General features: G+C 57.7%; 1 protein-coding gene across 1 annotated transcript in view; it reads right to left on the bottom strand.

Annotated features, from left to right (window-relative positions):
* The window catches only part of TRAPPC10 (trafficking protein particle complex 10), a 72,802-nt gene that overhangs the window by 34,298 nt on the left and 22,630 nt on the right, over positions 1-15,874 (bottom strand). The window contains 4 exon segments of the mRNA XM_029938855.1: positions 3,336-3,583; positions 5,911-6,022; positions 7,297-7,492; positions 11,448-11,644. Of these exon segments, the coding sequence (XP_029794715.1) occupies positions 3,336-3,583; positions 5,911-6,022; positions 7,297-7,492; positions 11,448-11,644 (753 nt within the window).

Below are 15,874 nucleotides of genomic sequence, written 5' to 3'. Positions count from 1 at the left end.
CGGGCTCTTCGCCGGGACCGTGGGGCGGGAGTCGCGGGCCCACGGCAGAGGCGGGGCTGGCTCCCACGGCCCCTGGCCAGCACACGGCCTCTCCAAGGGGACACTTCACCTCAGTGGCTCAGTCACCCAGGCGGCCACCAGGACGTCTTTCACAAACCGCAAAAGCAAGCGTGTAGCACTTTCTGCCAAAGAAGGGTCATAACCGGAAACGCACCAACAGGCCGGGGTCCTTGGCTCTGGGCTTCAAAGCCCCAGCGGAAGCAGCCTCACGCTCAAAGAGCCACAGCCAGGCCCAGCCCCCCCGTCTGCGCACGGCTCCGCCGCGGCCCCCTCGGCTGGGCTGGACACGGATGCGGGAAGCGCCCCACCACAAAGCTGGTCCGGACGCCGGGCACGGAGTCTACTGTTTAGAGTAGAATTAACGTACAGAAAATGTAAGTAACTGGGGGTCTTTGTTTCCACAGATATTTAACAGAAACTCTAAGAATAAACTTGTCTAGGCAACTAGCAACTGAAGAACTTACTGGAGACGTTAAGAGTGCCCCCCTCACCCAAAACCAACCTCCGGAGGGGCTGAGACGACAGGCCGTGTCCCGGGCCCCGCGTGACCCGTCCGCCCCCGTCAGCGCCAACACACGCTCACGCGGGCGCCGTCGTCCGGAGGGAATAGCCGAGAAGACGGCACCGGGAAGGTCGCGGTGAGACCCGGCACACGCGGGTGCCATGGCTCAGCTCCCTGGACGCGCGGCACCTCGTGGTGGTACAGGCCAGCCTCCACCTCCCGGCGGAGAAGGGGGGCTCCGAGGGGTCAGCGAGGCACGGCGGCCGGCGGGGAGGGGCGGGTGCAGTCTGGGCACACAGAGCCTGGCTCCAGACGCCCCTCCCAGCCTAAGCCAGACTGTCTCCCCCAAACCTGCCCCCCAAGGACGCCTGAGGACCAGACCCCGGCCAAGCTGCTGGGACAGGCCCGGGACGAAGGGGAGCCGCCGGCAGAGAGCTGCGGGCAGACGGCCGCCCACAGGGGCCAGCAGGGGTCGTGCGAGGACTGCAGGCTGACCTGTAGACGAGCGGGGCCGCAAAGGTCGTCAGCGGCCCTGGGCCTGGCGGTTAAAGCGCCGCACACCTCCGGGGCCCAGCCGCTGTCACGGCACTCGTGCGGCGGGGTCGCCGAGGGATGGCCCAGCACGAGGCGAAGAGGGAACAATAAGGCGGGAGGGTGTCCTCACCCCGAATCCAGCTCCGGTCAACGCATCGCAAGGACACAGCAGGACCAGAAGCGCCAGGCGCAAGCGACGTGACTGGAGTGGGGGGCTCCCCTGAGGGGTGGCCAGAGTGACAAGGCCCCGCACTCAGGACGGAAGGGGGCCGGCGGGAAGACTGGCACCGCGGCTGCGAAGTGCGCACCGCAACAGCGAGCCCCCGCCCAGCCCCGGGTGCCGGCAGCCGCCTGCTGCCCCCAGCGGCTCCGAGCAGATCCCACACCACCTGCAGCTCGCCTGCCCCTTCCTGCCGCGACGGCAGCCGCTGCCCTGTCTCCGCGCACTCCTGCCACGGCCAGAAGCATGGCAGCGCCCGGGGGACGAGCTGGGGCCGGGGGGGAGGGCGCCGGGGCGAGGAGGGATCCGCGGTGAGACCGGGACGCCTGGGCCCCGGCGCCTGAAGGAAAGGTCCCCCCAGGCCTACCCCTCCCGGGGTCCCCGATCCGGGCGGCTGTACCTAACGCGGCTTCCAGGAGGCCTAGGGCCCGCTCCCTCCCTGCAGGGCCAGCGGCCCTCACCATGCTGCCAGTGCGTCCTCTCTGCCAGGCTGGCCGCTGGGCTGCCACCAGTCCATCTCCCAAGGTGAGAGAAAGCCTTTCAGACAGATTCTTAAATCCTTCGGCTCATGACGGGCAGATGCCCAGGGCGGGAGGCTGGCCCGTCACCCTCCGCGGTCTCCCACCCGTGTCTGGGCTGCAGACGCTGCTTCCCAGTTACCCTCCTGGAAGGTGCCGGGCGTGACCCATGTGGACTCCACCACACACCCTGCTTTTCCCCCCCGGCCCACTAAGGTGACAGAATCTCAGAATCAGAAGCAATGTCCAGGCACACACGAACACAGACAGCCCTGTCCCATCGACCAACGGTGACCCCAGAGCCCCCTGGTCTCTACAGCCAGATCGGAGACGCCAAAGCAGACGACCCCAGTCTATGTGGTTAGACGAAGCCAAAAGATTACCATTTCAAGGTGGAATATGGTATTTTCCTCATTTGCTAGACTAGGTATCTGGGCAAGAAAAGTAATTTGATACAGATTCTTACATTCATGAGTTTGTGGCTCATGTAGGTAAGCATTTCTCTTTTAGAAATCAACTAAAATAATTTCTCTTCATTTGGGTAAAAACAAAATTTGTTTAAATTAAGACTATCTCAAACTGAGAGTTAAGTCCGTTACTTAGTTTGCTAGGAAACCCAGGATCTGAGTCACGATGTTACGGAAGGCAGCCCACTGCGGTCCGGCTGGTGCCGCACATCCCCCTCCGGGACCCTGCACCCGCGGCCCTGGGCGCGCTGGCGGGTGTGACAGAAAGAACGGGGTGTGGCGTGGAGGGTCTCACACGGAGACGGGCTGCGTCGCTGCCAATGCAATCCGCCGCTCGCTCAGTGCTTAACCAGGGGCGGGGGTCTACGGATCCTCTGAAATTGGGCGGAACACTCTGTACCCATGTGTGTCGGGTAAAGAGGTCACGGAAACAGAAAAGGTGAGGACCGCCCGCCACCCCCACCCGACCGCCATCAAAGGTCCCTCTGCTTCGCTGAGACGCCTGTGGCCCATGGGCCGTGGGGAGTGCGGCAGCCTGGTGGGGTCGGTCCCGCAGCGAGGCAGACACATGGCACCGCTGCCGGTCTCCCCCACACCTGCGCACGCGCACGCGTGTTCACCACGCTCCGTCCCGACCTCGCGCTGATTCATGTGGCACGGCTTGTCCTGTGTCACTCGCGGTGTTGCCCGTGTGTTCACGTGCAAGACAGAAAGGCAGTTCTGAACTAAGCGGAAGGTCTACGTCCTAACCTAACACTGTCCGTCAGGGAGTTCTGGGGAGTTCTCTCTCGGGAAGACCAGCCCCCCACATAAGCCGAAGACGGCTTCAAAACTTATGAGGAAGCTGACCTTGCTTCGGGCCACCAGGACTCCACCGCGCCGAGGGCAGAATGTCACTCTGAACAGGAAATTCACGTGAGGAGCAGCCATACACACAGTATGCCAAACCTTACTAACGCTCAGGAAAAGCAGCCTCTTGCGTCGGCGCAGGCGGCTTGCCGCCGGGGCGCGGGGCGCGGGGCGCCGGGACTCACCTCCAGGAGCTTCAGCTCCTGCACGCAGCTGTGCAGCAGCGCCAGGGCGCGCTGGGCCACCTCCCACGGCCGCTGCAGGAAGAGGAGCAGGGTGCACTGGCGGGAGAACAGGTAGCTGCGCAGATCTAGCAGCGTGGCCTCCTGCCTCTGGATCAGCTCCCGCTTCTCCATGTCGATGGGCTTCCGCAGGACCAGTCCGTTCCAGCTCCTCACCGGCTGGCAGAAAATCGTCAGCCAGGTGGCGCCATCTAAACAGACACACATCATGAAAGGCACTGACTACGCGTTACTTTGCCCGCCTGAGGCTCTTGCTTGGGGCTGCGGGACCCCAGGTACCAATGGGCAGCCTGTTGGCAGCGTGGGCACGGAACCATCCGGAGACGGGCGGACCGGGTAGTTACCACGGCGTCCCGCTCGGTGCTTGGCAGCTGACGATGAGCATGAGACAGCATGACCTAGGCCACAAGGCACGCCGGCGCGCCTGGGTCGTGAGCAGATCGGGTGCAACTGGAGACTGCCGGGCTAGGGGTCCGGGAGACCCAGGCTCCGCGCTCGGTCAGCGCTGGGAGAAGGCACGAGGCCTGGGCTGGAGCACGCCGTGCCAGCTGCCCTCTGCCCGGGCGCCCAGAGCGGCCCCTTCACGTGACCACGCTGTCTCTTCTGTCTCCCTCACCCATTTTCGCTCATCCTTAGGCCTCTCACCTGTCTCTAACTCAATCGTGTCAGCAACCTAAATCACGCTCCTAGAAGGACAGCAGGCACAAGGAAGAAGTAGTGGTGGGAGGCAGAAGGAAAAATTCTTGCTCGTCAAAAACTTCCAGAAGGTTCCCCAATCCGAACGTATAGCCCCAGACGCAAACACAGTCTTAAAGTAAGCATAACAGAAAATGATAACTAGTCATTCAATCCATATGGCAAAAACTTAACCTACTTCTCGCATTCCAAAAGACAGCGGCTATACCACATCAGGCTACGTTTCCACCAGGTCCGACTCCGTGCTGGCACACTGATGTTACTAAACATCTCAAGTGCCAACTGGCGCTAACAGCATCCTTTACTGACTGGAATTTAGACTCAGAGCTGTCCAAGTGCACACTCAGGGAGGCGCCCGCCCACTGCCCAGAGCACCTCCACCGCAGGACCCCCGCCGGCTCCCTGCCTGGCGTCCCCGAGCTCCCTCCGTGCCAGCGCCGCCTCCTCAGCTCGCCCAGCACCTGGCGCCACACTCTGCCCTTCCGGAGGCCTGCGCGCACCAGGCTGCCGACCGCGAGGTATCTGTGCTCCCCTCCAGGCCGACTCCACGAAGCCAGGGCTTCGTCTGCTCCCTGCCACATGCAGAACAGCGCTGGTACGTCTGAAGCTCTCAATAAACAGCCATGCAATCAACGACCAAAAACGAACCACCTTGTTCAGGGGCACAGTTGGTCCAGGCTTACTTCATATTTTAATTTGCCCCAGATTTGTTTTAAAACTGAGAGGACAAAGATTCTATGTGGAAATATGACGAGAGAGATACACCAGGGGTATGTAAAATGTCATCTTACCTCTTCTCGAAGTGTTTACATTGAAGTAGTAACTACGTAACGGCTGTGCTTACACCTGTGTCTCAGCGAAGCAAGCGATCCAAGCCTGAGGCTCCCCGGCTCTGGTCTGCAGCGAGAACCAGCGGGAGGCGCCCAGCACCCCGGCGCCTGGGCCTCAGCGGGCTTCCAGCAGACGCCGCGGGTCCCTGCCCTCCCTCCTTCCTGCACGCACCCTACGAGGGCCCTCTCAGGACTCCCGACGAAGATGTCTGTCAGCACACCACTTGGGGCGGCAGGACGGGGACAACCCAAGCGTCCCACGCCGCGGGGCGGCCGGATCAACACCAACGGACACGCACTGGGCACCACGATGCAGCCAGTCACCATAACCACCCAGAACCTCCCCTGCTGACAAGCACGACACGCTACAGACATGTATGTGATAGGATGCCCTTCCAGCAAAGTAAGCACCAGCCAAGAACAGAGAACGGTCATCACTGTGCTAACTCTGTACTTCCAGAATAGCTCAGGACTCCGAAACTAAAAGAACGATGAACTCTCATTGCAGGGGCGTCACTTAAAACTCTGCAGTGAGCGCCTGGGTGTCACAAAGACAACCTGTCAGCAGGGGCAGGAGGCCCAGAACCGGAAGCACACCTCGGGGGCTGCAAGTCGTAGAGATGGGCTTTATTCCTAAAAATTCCTTCCTCTGAAATGCTTTTATTAGTTGTGATTTTTCTAACAACGAAAATGACCAATTCTTCATTCTCCTATCACTTCCTTTTAGAACCACAAAATATATCCTATGTAATTTGCATAAAACAAATGACAACTTAACTGTTAGGTGAACAAATAACAGCTAAATAATGGCAGCCTGCAGACTGTTCAGACGCCGGGGAATCTATGCTGAGACTCGGGGTTGCCTACAGAGCCCGCCCCTCACCCCTCACCCCCGCGCGCCCACTACTCACCCCCGGAGCCGAGCCCGCCCCTCACCCCTCACCCCGGCGAGCCCACCCCTCACCCCTCACCCCCGCGCGCCCACTACTCACCCCCCGCGCCAAAGTTGACGACGTACTGAGAGAACAGGGCGTCGAGCTCATCGTACTGCACGAGGGCGTCCTCGAACTGCTGCAGCATCTCGAACACGAAGGCGAGCTCCTCCTGGGGACCCGAACAAAACAAAGCAAAAACCGTAACGTTTTGGCACACTGCACAGCCAGCAGAGATCACAACGGAGAGCACGGCACTTAGGGCGCCTGGGGGCCTCAGGCGGCGCAGCGGCCAACTCCTGGCTCCGGCTCAGGTCATGATCTCACGGCTCGTGGGTTCGAGCCCCAAGTCAGGCTCCAGGCTGACAGCATGGAGCCCAGCCCCCCAGGACTGCGCCGGCCTGAGAATCAACCCCTTCTCCAAGGGGCCCTGGCGCTTACTCAGAATGGAATTGAGAACCCAAGATCTTATTAGCACTAAGTGGGTTCACTGCTGCTGAGAGCCCTATTTTTCCCAGGCCCTGTCGGAGGACGGGGCAAGGAGACACGTGCACGTGTGCCGTCCTCACACACTCGCGTCTCTATTTCTGATCTGTCATCCACCCGCCCGCCCGCCCGCCCATCCATCCCCCCATGGGTTCCCACTGATACCAGAGTCCACCACCACACCGCTGGGTCACCTAGACCCCCCGCCCCCGCCGACAGCTCGCAGACACGACGTTGAACACGCCCGAGCAGAGACATGACAAGGCCGTGCACTTACAGTGCACCGTGTGCACACGCAGTCCCCTCACCAGCACCCAATCACCCAAATACCACTAAGACATAAGCAAGAGTCAGAGATAAACATCAAATTTTTGAATCAGAATTGGTCTTTTATTTGTTCAAAGTGTATTATGTCTTCAGGAATTAACACACAAGTGTGATTTAAACACGAAAAATGTTGTTCAGTCTAAAAATGGTGAAGAAGGAGGCCCGAGCGCAACACCCCTGTCTCCCTGCAGGGCTGGAAAGGGGCCAGGAGCTAGCTGCAGACCCAGATTGTAACTCAACCCCACAGAGGAAGTACCCGTCCCCGGGAGTCCTGACACAATCACAGCGCCACGCGGGGAGGAGACGTCTTTGTCCTGGGGCTCAACACCACGGCCAGGGCTGCCTGAGGCACGGCCTCGCAGGAGACCCCAGGCGGGCCGAGGTAGTAACAAAACCCAAATCATCCTGAGGGACAGCGCCCTCTCGCAAACGGCTAGGTGCGGAGCTCTGAAGTGGCAGGAGAGCTGATGGCGGGCGTGCCCAGGTCACCGCCTCTGACCTGCCTCCAGGGCCCCGAGATGGAGACATCCGCCAGCTACCACGGCGTCTCCTGGTTTCAGAAACTGTGCCGACAGGAGGGACCCCACGGCCTGCCCTCCTTACAGGCAGAGACGGAAGCGCTCAGGGCCGTACCTGGACCATGAAATAGTCACAGAAGCTCCACCCTGGCTCCGTCCTCTTCTCCCTCAAGGTCCGCATGTCGTCCTCAAACTTGCCCAAGTTTTTGGTAAAAGACATAAGCAGCGATGTCCTGAGTTTGGTCAGGAAGGCATTCCAGGATTCCTGAGTTCGAGAAGAGTCCTTCAAGGGGTCAGAGAGCACGACGCACCTGCAGAGACACAAACAGACGGTCTGGGAAACACTCCGAGTGCGGGATGCAGCCCAACTGCTCTCCGGCCCCGCTCCCTCCCTCGTGAACTGGGGGCGCTGAGACAACCGGAGTAGGAGGAGGTTTCACTGCGAGCAGCCAGGGCCGCGGAGCCCTGGGGGTGGGGGGCCGTGCGTGATGTCCGTCTCCGGTCCGGCCTCCGGGGCTCGCTGGAAGGTGAGCTGGTGAGCTGGTCACCACCCAGTCAGCTCCCAAGCCCCCGTCGCACCGCCCCCTGCACACACCTCGCCAGTCACCCCTAACTGGCAGGACAGAACATTCCGGACGCGGCCCACAACCCGGCCCAGCTCTGCTCTCCCTCTTCCGGGCCAAGCCCAGCCGGCATCTCGAGCTCTGCGCTCTCTTCATCTAGCACGTTCCCGCTCGCCCTCCCAAACCCGGCCCAGCTGACAGACGTCCTCCCAGACCTCTCCCCCGCTGCCCCGGGACCCCACCGCCCCCACGGGGGTGCCTCACTCCCTCTCCGTAGCTCTGCCCCTCCCGCTGGGCCCCAGGCCGTGAGCGCCTCAAGAGCAGCGTTAGAAGTAATCAGGAAATGGGGCGCCTGGGTGGCTCATTTGGTGAAGCAGCCGACTTCAGCTCACGGTTCATGGGTTCGAGCCCCACATCGGGCTCTGTGCTGACTGACAGCTCAGAGCCTGGAGCCGGCTTCGGATTCTGTGTCTCCCTCTCTCTCTAACCGTCTCCCGCTCACACTCTGTCTCTCTCTCTCTCTCAAAAATAAATGTTAAAAAAAAAAAAAAGAAGTAACTAAAAGCTTAAAGAATACGGCTTAACATTAGGTAGGACACACTCTCACTACAAAAAGACTATCTGGAGGCACCTGAATGGCTCGGTTGCTTAAGCATCTGATGGCAGCTCAGGTCGTGATCTCACGGTTTGTGAGTTCGAGCCCTGTGGTCGGGCTCTGTGCTGACAGCTCAGAGCCTGAAGCTGCTTTGGATTCTGCGTCTCCCTCGCTCTCTGCTCCTCCCCACCACGTGCTCAGTCTCTATGAGACAGAAACATTAAAAAAATTTTCTTAAAAAAAAGACTATGTGTGGCATGGAAATACCAAAGGCATACAATTACAAGTTTCCAATGAATTTGGAAAAGGCAATGTGTTCATCTAACAGGCTGCAAAACATAGACTTATCTTTTGTAGTAAAAATTTAGAAAGAAGATGAATAAACATGAACTCAGAAATAATTTTAAAATCGTGACGCTGTGAGCGTCAGTATTTCTCCTCAGTGAATGCGTTGCCTTAATTACCAGTCAGTACCAGAATGGACAGAGTCTAAGTCTCTGTGCCCCGTCACTGCCTCTGGAGGAAGGCTAGATGTCTGGAATCATACACTGGGGACCGAAACGGGAAGCCCGCAGCCAAGGCGGCCGGCCAGGCGAGCACTCGGAGCCAGGAAGAGCCTTTACGAGTCAACAGCCGGCTTCCATCCCAGACGCCTCACCCCTCGGTGCTTCCTACCCCGAAGGACGGAGGGTCCCGGGCCCACTAGCTATTCCTAAAGCCCCCGAGGACCGACACGCATCTACTCTGTCACTTCAGCCATTTATCCTGAAGCCTGGGTCGTGGTGGACATTTATTCCCGACCAGACACAGGATCTCCCCTAAAGCTACGGCGGGGGGGGCGCGGGACCCAATAGCAAACACCGACCCCCAAGATGGTCTTTGTTTTCCGCGAGCCGGTGCTTACCCACCAGATGAGACGTTCATTAAATTCTCTTATCGTGCCTTCAATGTGCACAGTTTCTAGATTTTCTTTTTATGACAAAGAAGAACTGCACTGCAGAAGTTCACGTTAAGCCCAGACAGCTAACTCAGGAGAGAGCGTGGAGCAGCTCCCCAGACTGGTGGGCGCCGGCGTAGACCCGGAGGCCCGGCCTCCACCGGTCACCGGGGCCGCCACTAACACAGACAGCTGATGGGGCGGCCCTCTAACTAGTTACCTACCGCCTAGAATATTCGCCAAAGGCCTGAAAAATGCACAAGACTTTGGCCATGCAATTCTCATTTTAGGGATTTATGCGAAAGAAATCAGCAAGGACGGACACGGCACCCAAGCTCAAAGCTGCCGGCGGTGCCGCTGATAGCAGGCGGTGACGCGGCCGGCAGCGGAGGGCCGGGCGAGCAACTCCGGCACATGGCCGCCACCGAGTGCTGCGTCCTCACTGACGATACGGTGGAGAAATGCACTGGCTGTTCACGGAAACCTTTCTACAACGCATCAGGTGGGGAAAGGCAAACACAAAATATGATGCACGGTGTATCGGGCGCACGCAGGCATGCACACACTACCCACGAACTGACGTTCCAGATTAAGGCTAAGGGCAAGACGCCGCCGCCGCACCAGGCGTGCCACCGTTTCCAAAGGCCAGAGATCAAGCCGGCTAATACAACAACGGTCAATGCAGATGTTTCCAAATTCAACGCATGGGCCCAGCTCTTCACTTTAAAACAATAAAGAACCGGCTTGCTAACGGTGCTTGGCAAGTTAATGAAAATCAGAACGTCGGAAGGCATGTTTACATACTGAGATGAGACGTTAAAAATCTCAGGAAGTTAACTTTTACGTGTAAAGACTTAGTCGCTGAAAACAAGTTAGGTTTCCGGGGGCTCAGCAGGAACACACTTTAAGCAGGTGGACAGAGTCCGGCCCCAGCCTTAGAGGGGGCCCCGACACTCTGAAAGCATCACACAATGGGAGTGTCCCATTACTGTCAGCTTACGTTCTTAATAAAACCCCAAAGAAACGCAACTAAAAGGCCACTGGGTCCAGCCGCCGGCCAGCCCCTCCACTCCGCTGCTCCGGCACCCACCTCCTCCCCACCTTCCCCCCGCCGTCCCCCCGCAGGGACCAGAGCAGAGCGCCCGGCGCCGGTCCCCCTTTTCAGAGCAAGTGAGCGGGCGCAGCCGTGCCACACAGGGAGGGACACTCAGCCCGGGGCATCCTGCTGAAACGCTCAGCCGAGCCCTGCGGGGTAACTCACCCATGAATAACCGACATTAGGCAACCTTCCCACAAGTCCAGATGGCACGGAATTCCTCTAAGAGAAACCGTGAGCTCGACAATCTAATGTTTATTTCAAACTATAAATAAAACAAGTCTGAACATCACTCTGTGCCCACAACTGTGCGGGACGCAGAAAGGAAGCCCACGAAGGCTCCTTCCCCCGAAGAACGGTCAGGTTACCGGGTGGCCTGACACAGGGCACACCAGGGTCGGAGGGTATCCCAACCACAGGGCCGGGACTCCAGCCCGGGCTCTTCCCCTCGCTCCTGGGCGCTCCTGCCTCCGTAGCCCCGCCCCCTCCCTGCTCCTCTCTGAGCACCTGCCACCTGGGCGGCCACAGGCGTGGTGGCGTGGCTCCGCCCGTGAGGCCACACCGCACGCCGCAGGCACCAGGAAGTTCAACAGCCTGCCCTGCTGGGCGCGACACCACCAAGAGGGGAAGTGACCCCCAGCAGCCAGAACAGGGCCACGCAGGGCCGAGCACAGGAAAGGAAGCAGCCACCACAGTTGTGTGGTTTCCTTTTGAAGATTCTGAAGATTAAGTCAGCATTTCAGAATGTTGGTTCTTAGGGGCTCTCAACAGGTACGAAGGTAAATGCACCACAGGGTCGAGGGCCCTCCTGTACACAAGGACCCGAGGCACCCCCAAGCCCGGCCACCCCAACACCCACTGCAGATCCTCAGAGGGAAGCCACGGTCACCGGGCGGCACGCTGGGGTTACGATTTCCGGCGTTGCACCCAGCAGATCAGGAGCCCCCTGAGGGGGGCCCAGTGGCAGCACCCTTCACGCGCTGCGCCTCCAGGCCCACCGCCTGTGCTGAGGAAGGACCCCTGCGCGGAAGCCGGTCGTCTGGGTGTCAGCGGGGGAGACCCAAGACCCACTTACCTGTCGCTCTGTTTATTACAAAAATCATTTCTTATTTTGTCCACAATAGAAGTTCGGGGAAGGATGTTGGTTTTGTTTTTCTTCTTGGCATCATTTTCAACTACCACTATGAGCCAGTCCACAGAGCTGTGAGCTTTCAGAACGTTCTGCCACTTGGTAAGGTCGTCTTTTACCGTAGCTTTATACACTTCAGTATCCTAAAAATAAATAAGTCAATGTGAAGGAAAGTTAATCAGTGCCCTTTAGTTTAACAGCACAACGTGTCTACTAACAGAATACATCGGCCACAGTGCTTACAGCTCGGGGCGGGACCCTCCAGGCGAGCCTGGTGTCCATGGGCAGGTCCAGAAACGTAGAGGGAAGACAGTTCCAAGGTCACAGAGGACAACACTGAGAGAGAGCTTAGCAAGCTGTGCGCAGCAAGATGGGCCACCAGGTAAGTCGGGACTTCAGACCCGGGTCTGCTATGCCAAAGGCCCCATGCCCACCAACTCTGTGATGAGTCCCATCCTGGCGCGGGCCCTGTGTCGATGGGGCGAAGCGGCCCCTCCACCCCCACCCGGCTTGGGGCTGCAGGAGGCCCGGGCCACCTCGGGGCGCCTCCCCCACAGCCCCGCAGCCCTCTGCCAGCGCCCAGGACCCCTCCAACACCAATGCCACTTGCGGGCCACATTGAGGCAAGACAGTGCCAGATGCAAACCCAAGGCAAGAGGACAACCTAGGGCTTCCTGAAAGCTCCCCAGGGGAGCCGCCAGATCCTAAAAGTCAAGGCTGCCGGACTCAGAGACGTAAACGCTGGCCCGCCTCGGCCTCTCCAAGGACAAGTGCAGACACAGAAAGTCTACTTGCTGTCAGCAATGGTTTATAATTGCCCTTATGCTCCATCAATCCACGTAGCAAATTTAGAGTGAAAAATCTAAAACCAAGATGCTTCGCTTCCAAACTGGACATTTAAAAACCTTTGCAAACTATAATTTTTAGCTACTCTTTATAGATACATAGATTTCCCCCTTTCTTAATACCAATATTCTTTGTTATCCTGCTCATACTTTCCCTGGATTTTTTAGTCCCTCTCAAATATGCTAAAGGGCTCAATCTATGCATGAGAAACCTCAAATTCTGTACCCAGCCCCTCCTTTGGTTTAGTTAGCAAGTGAAAAGTTCCAGAAGTCAGTACTTTTAATTTTTAGTCTGATTTTTAGAATCTCTGTGTCCTCAGTTTAAATTAAATACAAATAGGGGCCCTGGGTGGCTCAGTCAGTTAAGCGTATGACTTCTGCTCAAATCATGATCTTGTGGTTTGTGGGTTCGAGCCCCGCATTGGGTTTTGTGCTGACAGCTCAGAGCCTAAAGCCTGTTTCGGATTCTGTGTCTCCCTCTCTCTCTGCTCCTCCCCCATGCATGCTCTGTCTCTCTCGGTCTCAAAAATAAATAAGCTATTAAAAATTTTTTTAAATAATTAATGAACTACAAATACAATCTGGAAGGACCTTTTGCTGAAAAATTAACAGAAAGCCATCCTGCGAAGGTGGGTTTTCTGTGACTCCACCTCACCAGGCAGGCGCTCCTGCAGCGCGGCCCCTCACAGACGGAGATGGCATTTAGACACCAAGCACGGACCAGACGTGCTCCATAGCACACGTGTGGTCCCCCCACACGTGTACACTTCTGTCCGTGTGCAGGGGTGTGTGCACACAGGAAAAGCGGATGTGAAGCAGAGACATGGAAGATACTTTAAAAGAAGGCAAAGACCCCAAAGGGCCATCTAGACACGAGAAGCACGGCGTCCGAGCCGCAGAAACGGGCGGGGGGTTAAGAGCAGGCCGGACGCCGCAGGGGAAGTTAGGTGGCCTGCAGACGCCGGAGCAGAGCGTCCCAGTGAAACGGAGAGAAGGCCTGGAAAGCCATCACACCGCGTCCCTGAGCAGTAGGACCTCAAGGGTCTAATGTGTCAGTAACTGGGGTCCCCAGAGGAGACGAGAGGCAGGAACAGAACAAGTAACTAAGAAAGAAGGACCAGAACGGTTCCAAATTTAAATTAAAATTATAGACCCACAAAGCCTAAAAAACCCCAAGCGCAAGACATGTGAAGAAAAGTACTAGGGCAAGTCACAGAATTTTTAAAACCCATGACAGAGAAAATACATCTTAAACTGCGGGGGGGGGGGGGGGACACCCTACGTATACGAGTAAAGGCTCCACACGGTCACAATGGAAATCAGAGGACAGCGAGCAAGTCTCTGCCGTGCTGGCTGGAAATGGGGACCCGTCAGAGCAGAATTCCACACCCAGTAAGACGTTCTGCGACACTGAAGACTTGCTCGGGCCTGCGGAGGCTGGGGGGGGGCACCGGCAGTGCTAACTGCAGGCCTGGGGGGGGCGAGGCTCTGACTGCGAAAGGCGGGCCCCGCGCCGGGGGAGGCAGGCCGCAGGGCCCGGGGATAGACCGCGTTCCCGCCTGTGCAGAGGCGCCATCACTAACATTCCTCCCCGCCGACCCAAACTTCTTCGAGGCGATCCCAACCCAAACTCCTCCGGACTTCCCTTTTCTCTCTCCGACCGCGGCTCCGCTCCGCGTGGGCCTGGACTAGCGCTCCTGGTGGGGCTGTCCCCAGCCCCGGCCCTGCTCCGGGGGCACAGCCCTGCGGCGGCGGGCAAGGCGACCGCGTGGCATTGGCGGAGGCCGGCGCGCTGGCCCGGAAGCACGGGGACTGAGGCCGCACACCCCCAGGGGCCTTCCCACAGGGGCAGCTGACGTCCTCACGGGACGGTGGCTGGGGAGCACCTGGGGGGCTCGGGCAGTTGAGCATCCGACTCCTGACCTTGGCTCAGGTCACGATCTCAGTTCCTGAGTTCGAGCCCCGCATCGGGCTATGCACTGGCAGCGCAGAACCTGCTTGGGTGGGATTCTGTCTCCCTCGCTCTGTGCCCCTCCCCCGCTTGCTATCTCTCTCCCTCCCTCCCTCTCTCTCTCTCTCAAAATAAATAAATATTTTAACATATATATATCAAAAAAGAAAACAGTCACAGCACCCCTCCTGCCAGTCAAAGGCCCACACAGATTGGAGCAGGGAAGTGCGGACCCAGACTCCCAGCGGAGGAGTCACGGCCGCGAGCAGGAGCGGGAGGATGGGCATGTAGAAAACATCCGCTTTTGGAAAATAAGTTTTGTACACAAGGAATTTATTTTAGGAGAAGTAATATCAGTACATATAGAAAATATAATAATTAAAAGTCTATCCTGGCAAGAAGAGACAGCAGTGACAGAGCTGAAGTGTCCAGAACACTGTGCACACACGACGCCGGTTTCAGTGAAGGTGATATTCTCAGGAAGTGGAGAAGAGACAGCCCCTTAGGAAGTGACAGTGGGCCAATCTGCTACCCACTTAAGGCTATAAAATTAGACTCTGCACCCCCACTCCATAAAGACTGTAACCGCCACGAACACCTATGCACTAGGTGACACGTGAGCCACCTACACAAAACAGGCACTGCAGGCGACGCAAGAGGAAAAGAAACAGCAATGAGAGAAGACTGACGCACTGCCGTCCACTACACGGGGCGAGCCGGCAGAACGTTAACTACAAATGAGCCAGATAACAATCAAGAAGGCAGCTCTTACGGATCTACATTTAACGTTACAACCTAAGGAGCAGAGAGGGCCGCCGGGGGGCTCAGTCAGCTAAGTCTCTGGCTCCTGCTTTCGGCTCAGGTCACGACCTAACAGTTTGTGAGTTCAAGCCCTGCATTGGGCTCTGTGCTGACAGTGCGGAGCCTGCCTGGGGTGCTCTCTCTCTCTCCCTCTCTCTGCCCCTGTCTGCCCCCCTTCTCTCTCAAAATAAGTAAGCAAAAAAAAATTTAAAAATTAAAATTAGAATATAAAAATTAAGAAGCAGGGAAAATACATTCTCAAACACACAGAATACCCGCAAAAACTATTTATTAAGTCACAGAGAAAAAATAAGTTTCATAAAGCAAAAATATTACAAACAATACCCTAATCACAAAGCAATAAAATTAGAAATTTTAAAACAAACATTTTAGGGGCGCCTGGGGGGCTCAGTCGGTTAAGCGTCTGACTTCAGCTCAGGTCATGATCTCACGGTTTGTGGGTTCAAGCCCCGCGTCAGGCTCTGTGCTGACAGCTCGGAGCCTGGAGTCACTTTGGATTCTGTGTCTCCCTCTCTCTCTGACCGTCCCCTGCTCATGCTGTGTGGCAGCTGTCACGAGGGTGCAGCAAAGCTGCAACGATTTCTATGCGTGGCAGCCGGGGGGGGGGGGTGCTGTCCAAGCCGCCGCAGATGCGCCCACGCGACACGGCAAGGAGGGGCCCCGTGGGGGAGGTTCAAGTCGGAGGCGTGAGCGCCAGCCCGTGGTCCCCCAGACACGGCGCTCCTGGCTCTGCCCACCAGGGCCCAGAGGGATGG

Source organism: Suricata suricatta, chromosome 5 (assembly GCF_006229205.1).
Source record: "Suricata suricatta isolate VVHF042 chromosome 5, meerkat_22Aug2017_6uvM2_HiC, whole genome shotgun sequence".
NCBI classification, from domain to species: Eukaryota; Metazoa; Chordata; class Mammalia; order Carnivora; family Herpestidae; genus Suricata; species Suricata suricatta.
Note: the sequence above shows the minus strand (reverse complement) of the source record. Positions and strands in the feature narration are given on the sequence as shown.